General features: G+C 59.7%; 3 protein-coding genes across 3 annotated transcripts; 2 read left to right on the top strand and 1 right to left on the bottom strand.

Moving 5' to 3' along the window:
* Positions 1 to 238: 238 nt before the first annotated feature.
* VDBG_01768 (predicted protein) lies at positions 239 to 865 on the top strand (the record flags this gene model as incomplete). Its single annotated transcript, XM_003007534.1, has 2 exons — positions 239 to 540; positions 757 to 865. The coding sequence occupies 2 exons, from the start codon at positions 239 to 241 to the stop codon at positions 863 to 865; spliced, it is 411 nt and encodes a 136-aa protein (XP_003007580.1).
* Positions 866 to 1,922: 1,057 nt separating this feature from the next.
* On the top strand, positions 1,923 to 3,235 carry VDBG_01769 (polygalacturonase; the record flags this gene model as incomplete). Its single annotated transcript, XM_003007535.1, has 2 exons — positions 1,923 to 2,384; positions 2,477 to 3,235. The coding sequence occupies 2 exons, from the start codon at positions 1,923 to 1,925 to the stop codon at positions 3,233 to 3,235; spliced, it is 1,221 nt and encodes a 406-aa protein (XP_003007581.1).
* Positions 3,236 to 3,488: 253 nt separating this feature from the next.
* VDBG_01770 (ATP-dependent RNA helicase SUB2) lies at positions 3,489 to 5,812 on the bottom strand (the record flags this gene model as incomplete). Its single annotated transcript, XM_003007536.1, has 5 exons — positions 3,489 to 3,784; positions 3,856 to 4,359; positions 4,415 to 4,475; positions 4,528 to 4,938; positions 5,575 to 5,812. 5 exons carry the CDS (start codon positions 5,810 to 5,812, stop codon positions 3,736 to 3,738), a joined length of 1,263 nt encoding a protein of 420 aa, XP_003007582.1.
* Positions 5,813 to 6,019: the final 207 nt, after the last annotated feature.

Raw genomic sequence — 6,019 nt, forward strand, 5'->3', positions numbered from 1 at the left:
TCGGGGCCACGTCGTCTGACCTCGTGTCGAGAGGTGCGCGAGACCCAGACGCAGTCCTGGCAGCAGAGCGCGACGAGGGCGAGAGTCTTCATGATGATGGCTTGGTCTGTCGTGGCTGACGATTCGGAGAGGTTCCTTCGCTCACAAGGGCACTGCTCGACCGGACGGCTTCGAAAAAAAGTCTTGGCGCTCGATCAAGTTTAAATGGTCTTTGCCATGCCTCGCCAAATCTCCCACGATGTGTATTGAAATAGTCGAGCTTCGTCATCTCGTTCATGGAGGCGCTCCCCAGGCGCGGCTCATCGGCAGCTGGCGACTTGGTGATCCCGGACGGACAAGGAGAAGCACGTCTGCTTTTCCGGACGTTCGGCAGGCAGCACATGGGCATGGCGACGTCGACATGGGCATGGCAGCGACACAAGGGGCAATGGCAGAAGGCGAGCTGGTGCTTGCTCCCCCGCGTTCCAACGCAATGCGACGATCGGCGGGCATGAGTCGCATGCTGGTTAGTGTCATGTGGGCGTGGAACGAAATGACAATGTACGTGTCCCAATTGACGCAAACCTCCGCGCAACGGGTCCCTTGCGGTGCCTGTGGTGCTCGTGGTATTTGCCGTCTTGCGGAGGCCGTCGTCGAAATACTTCCACGAGTGAGACGGCGTGGTTGCGGCTCCGAACCCACGCCGTCCCGGAACTCGGCACAGTAGGCTGCCAAGCATACAGAGAGAGCCTCGTCTCCAGCTCACCCAGACTCCAGGAGACTCAGACTCCAGGAAACTAAGACTCCCCCAACTCCTCCTGGCCCCCGCGATCATGGTCCCCCGCATCTCGGTGCCCCGGGCGCTCGCGCGGAGAAGCTGTTGTGATCCCTGTTCTCTCTGTTGGCTTCCCCTTGCTACCGACAAGACTTCCCTCCCCTGCATCATGCCGTTTAAACCCTCGACCGACATGGCCAATTAAGCTTGACCCAACGACCCCCCCGCAGGAGATTGTCCAGATTCTCCAAAGGGTTGGGAGGGGGTCCTAGTTGCCCGCCTCTCTTCTCTGACTGGAGCTTGAGCTATTTGTGCTGTTCCTGTTCAATGTTGTTTCTGTCCTGCTGCTGTAGGGGTACTCCAACTGCTGCCACCAAGACGCTGCTGCTCCTGTCGGTGCTGACACCATATCTAAATCTAATTAGCCTGAATCGCAGCTGCCCCTGCATCTGCTATCTAGGTAAAGAGCCGTCGTGGAGAGGGCCGCGGACAGGAGAAGGACACCAGCCTCGTCCGAGGTGGAGGACATGAGGCCGCGCCACCTCGCAAGCATGTTCAACCGATGCTTTGCTTGCCTTGCTGGCGGGTCCCTGCCTCCCCGCTCATCACCATGTTCACCTACGGACGGAAGAATTTCTGGTAGCCTGGTGGATCAACCTTCTGAACTCCTCCCGCGTCTTCCTCGAGCGCGGTTCGGTATCGTTCACCTCCCACCAGCCGGCCCAACGGGACCCCTCCGCCATCCCTGAAATGGAGGTCAAGGGGGGGACCCGCCAAACCCATGCGAGGTTCCCATGGGATTGCCTTAAGAGGCAACAAGCGGCCTTGGCATTCGGGATTCACCTTGACTTCTGCAGACTCTGGCGACTGGAGTGAGGGAAAGCTGAGCATGCTCCAGGGGAGGACCAGACCGACAGGTATGTGTGTGTGTGTGTGTGCGCGCGCACACACACGTGCCTGCGCATATGCAGGACGAGGGACCATGTTCGAGCGGAAGCTTTTCCGACCCTCTGTCGATGACGGTTCGGGAGAGGTATAAGAAGCTCGAGATCCTCTCTCGATACGACCCTGCCAGAAGACAGAAACGGCAGCAGAGGCAGCACAGCAAGCAGAAGCAACTGGTTCTCTGAGTCTGAGGCAGAAGACGGAGAGCAGAAAGAAATCAACCATGCGCTCCTTTGTGTCCCTCGCCCTCGCGGCACTCGCGTCGACAGCGGCCGCGCGCGACTTCATCGAGCGGCCGCACGCCGAGGCGCACCCGCTGAAGCCCTACAAGGCGTTCCCCGCGTCGACGCCGCGCACCAAGACGTGCTTCGTCAAGCCCAGCTGCACCGAGGGCCGCGACGACTCGAAAAAGATCCTCGCGGCGTTCGAGGCGTGCAACGACGGCGGCACCGTCGTGCTCGACCGCGAGTACACCATCTGCGAGCCCCTCGACCTCCGCTTCCTCCGCCACGTCGACGTCGCCCTCACGGGCACGGTCCGGTTCTGCGACGACATTGACTACTGGCTGCCGCGCACCTTCAAGTACCAGTTCCAGGGCGCCTCGACCTGGTGGGTGTTTGGCGGCGAGGACGTGCACATCTACGGCCCCGGCGTCGGCACGCTCGACGGCAACGGGCAGGGCCTGGTACGACCGCTTCGCCACCAACAAAGACGCTGCAGCGGCCCATCCTCTTCGTCACCGACGGCCTCCGCGGCGGCTCCGTGACGGGCCTCAAGCTGCGCAACTCGCCCAACTGGCACAACCTCATCGCCAACTCGTCCGACGTGCTCATCTCGGACATTGACATCTTCGCCCGCTCCTCGTCCGCCAACGAGGCCAAGAACCTCGACGGCTGGGACACGTACCGGTCCGACAACATTGTCATCCAAAACTCGTACCTCGACCACGACGACGACTGCGTCTCCTTCAAGCCCAACAGCACAAACGTCATCGTCCAGGGCCTCACCTGCAACTCGTCGCATGGCATCTCCGTCGGCTCGCTGGGCCAGTACCCCGAGTTCTTCGACATTGTCGAGAACCTGTACATCTACAACACGTCCATGTCCAACGCCGTCGACGGCGCCCGCCTCAAGGTCTGGCCCGGCTCCGAGACGGATTTCCAGCCGGGCCTCGGCGGCGGCGGCGGCGCCGGCTACGTCCGCAACGTGACCTACGAGCGCTTCCACTCGCGCAACAACGACGCCGCCATCCGCATCGACCAGTGCTACGGCGAGAAGAACGCCACGCGCTGCGCCGAGTTCCCCTCCCGCATGCGCATCACCGACGTCGTCTTCAAGGACTTTACCGGCACCGTCTCCAAGCGCTACGACCCCCGCGCCGGCGCCCTCATCTGCTCCACGCCCGACACGTGCGACAACATTCGCGCCTGGGACATTGACCTCAAGACCCCGTCCGGCAAGGCCCCCGAGTGGCAGTGCCGCAACGTCGAAGAGTCGCTGCTGCAGCTCGGCGGCAAGGGCTGCATTCCGGGCTGAGTGCCGCCAGGCCTCGAGCAAAGGCGATGCCATGCGATGCGATGGAAAAAAGAGGCCCGGCGGCCTCGTCCCACCATGTATATAGATCGAGCGGTTAATGATAATACGCACCAGACTCTCCGCCTCTCGCCTGCTGTGCATGCCTCGCCCTGTATCCCAATCAGCAGTCTGTTCCGACAGGGCCGCGGCTTCAGTCATGATCAACGTTGCATAGTGTGTGTGTGAACCAGGACAAATCGAGTCACAAGCGCGGGGGGGTTTTGGTATTTTGGTCTTTTTGCTGACTTGACACGCATCCAGACGTCCTGTGACATTTTGACGGCACCCCGTACGCCGAAGGACTGAATGGTTGAGACTGCCTTTTTATCTTTCCCCCGTACGACCCATCCCTCGTGTCGAACAACCTAAGCAGACCCCTGTACCCGAAATTCCTTCCTCGAAAAAAAGAAGCACATAAAACAGCAGCGCAGCTAGAAGACCCGAACGTCGTGTGAAAGAGCCTAAGACGCCATGTACGTGGCGGGATCGACGCCATCCTTGGGGAACTCACTAGAAAGAACACAAGGTCAGTATACCAGAAACCCAGCGTTGCACGGCACAGATGGGGGGGCGAAACATACGGAAGAGCGACCTCAAAGCGCTTCTCGATCGCGGCCAGCACCTCCTTGTCGCCGTCAGTGCTGACAAAGGAGATGGCGAGACCCTTGGTACCGAAACGACCGGCACGACCGACGCGGTGGAGGTACGAATCAGCGTCACCGGGCAGATCGTAGTTGATGGCCAGGTTGATACGCTCGATATCGATACCACGTCCAAAGACGTCCGTGGCGACACAGATGCGCTTGTTGAAGTCCTTGAACTCCTTGTAGCGGCGAATACGCTCCTCCTGCGACACGCCCGAGTGCACGGCGATCGAGGGGAAGTTGCACTCGCGCAACAGCTTGTCGAGCTCGGTGGCGCGTAGCGTGCTCTTGACGAAGATGATGACCTGGTTGAACTGCAGGTCGTCAAGCAGCTCGTTGAGCTTGCGGTTCTTCTCGCGCTCCTCCAGCTTGATGTAGTACTGCTGGAGGCCGTGGAGGGTGAGCTTCGTGTCCTCATCGACATAGTGCTCGGTCGGATTTCTGCATGAACTTCTTGCAGATGGGCTTGACCTCGTCGGAAAGAGTGGCCGAGAACATCATGACCTGCTTCTGGGTGGGCGTGGCCCGGAAGATCTCCTGTACGTCCCTACGCATGTCTGGTCCGTGTCAGTAGAACTCTTTGCCGTGTCCCGCAACAGCCAGACTTACCAATCTGGTCGAGCATCTTGTCGCACTCGTCGAGAACGAAGATCCTGACGCTGCCGAGGCGAAGCACCTTGTCGCGGACGAGGGCGTTCAGACGACCGGGGGTGCCAACAATGATGTGAGGGCAAGTGTCCTTGTTCTTGATCGTCTCAACATCCTTCTGGATGGGAGTGCCACCGTAGAAGACGCCCGTCTTGATATCAGGCATGTACTTGCTGAAGCGGTTGTACTCGTTGCGGATCTGGAAGGCCAGCTCACGAGTGTGGCACATGACGAGGACGGAGACCTCGCCAGCGACGGGCTCGACCTGCTGGAGGGTCGTCAGGACGAAGACGGCCGTCTTTCCGAGACCAGACTTGGCCTGGCAGATGATGTCACCACCGAGGAGAGCCTGGGGGATGCAGGTTTGCTGGACTGTTCGATCGACCGACGTTAGATAGGATTCCAAGAGTGAACGGAAGGACGATGAGCAGGTCGAAAGGTCCGTCCATCAGCGCGGAAAGAGCCATATATCGTGCCATGTCGTTTGCCAAAAGAGATGCGTTGCCGCATCTGCCATTTCCTACTTGGGTGCCGCCCCCAAATGGCCCCGAATCGATGTATCGATTTTTCGTGACATGGAGAAGAACCATGTCGCACAGGAGGTTCGCCGCCTCTGCACGACCGACCTGACTGAGGCTGGCGTGCAAGTCGGCGTGGCGGGTTCTTCTCGAGCTCTCGACGCGCGATGCGGGAGACTGTCTGGCAAAAGAAAAAAAGCCCTGACAGGTGTCTGCGCCCTTGGGGTCACAGAGGCGACGTTGGCCGCCTCAGTCCCCAAGGCGGCGACGATGACGACCATGCTCTCTGGACAGAAACGGACGGGACCACTTCCATATACTGAAGTGCCGTGTCCGTGGAGGCTTGTTTATTTGGCTTATTTCGATGATCCGGCAAGACGAAATGGATGGCTTGAAATCGATGGACTTGGCTTCGCGCGATGGACGGACGTTTTGACGGGGAGGGGGTGATGATGAGATGGACGGGTTAGGGTATGGACTCATGACTGACCCTCCGAGGGATGCTCGAAGCCGCAATCACCGATGGCACGAAGGAGTTCGGGCTTCAGTAGAAAGTCGCGGAAACCGGTGGCGTGAATGCCGACGTAGCTGCCCTTCTTGTCGACACTGTTACCAGTGGCAGCGGCATCGGCGGCGCCCTTCTTGCCGTTGGAGGCGGCGGCGGTCTCATTTGTCTGGAGCTCCTCATCGGAGTAGTCGATGAGATCCTCTTCCTGCTGGCCGGACATGTTGGCGGTGTTGTGAAGCGGGAACTGTAGAGTAGATGCGTGTTGGGATGGGGCCCGATGTGGTAGGGATCGATCAGGAGCGGAGCCTGGTCGAGAGCGGTGATGCAACTAGGCGTTGATAAGAAAAGAAGAAGCTCTGCTGCAACACGACGAAAAGTGTTGGATGATTGTTGGGGATGGAGGGGTGAAAGGTCGATGGAGGGTGGG

This window comes from Verticillium alfalfae, genomic scaffold (assembly GCF_000150825.1).
Source record: "Verticillium alfalfae VaMs.102 supercont1.2 genomic scaffold, whole genome shotgun sequence".
Lineage (NCBI taxonomy): Eukaryota > Fungi > Ascomycota > Sordariomycetes > Glomerellales > Plectosphaerellaceae > Verticillium > Verticillium alfalfae.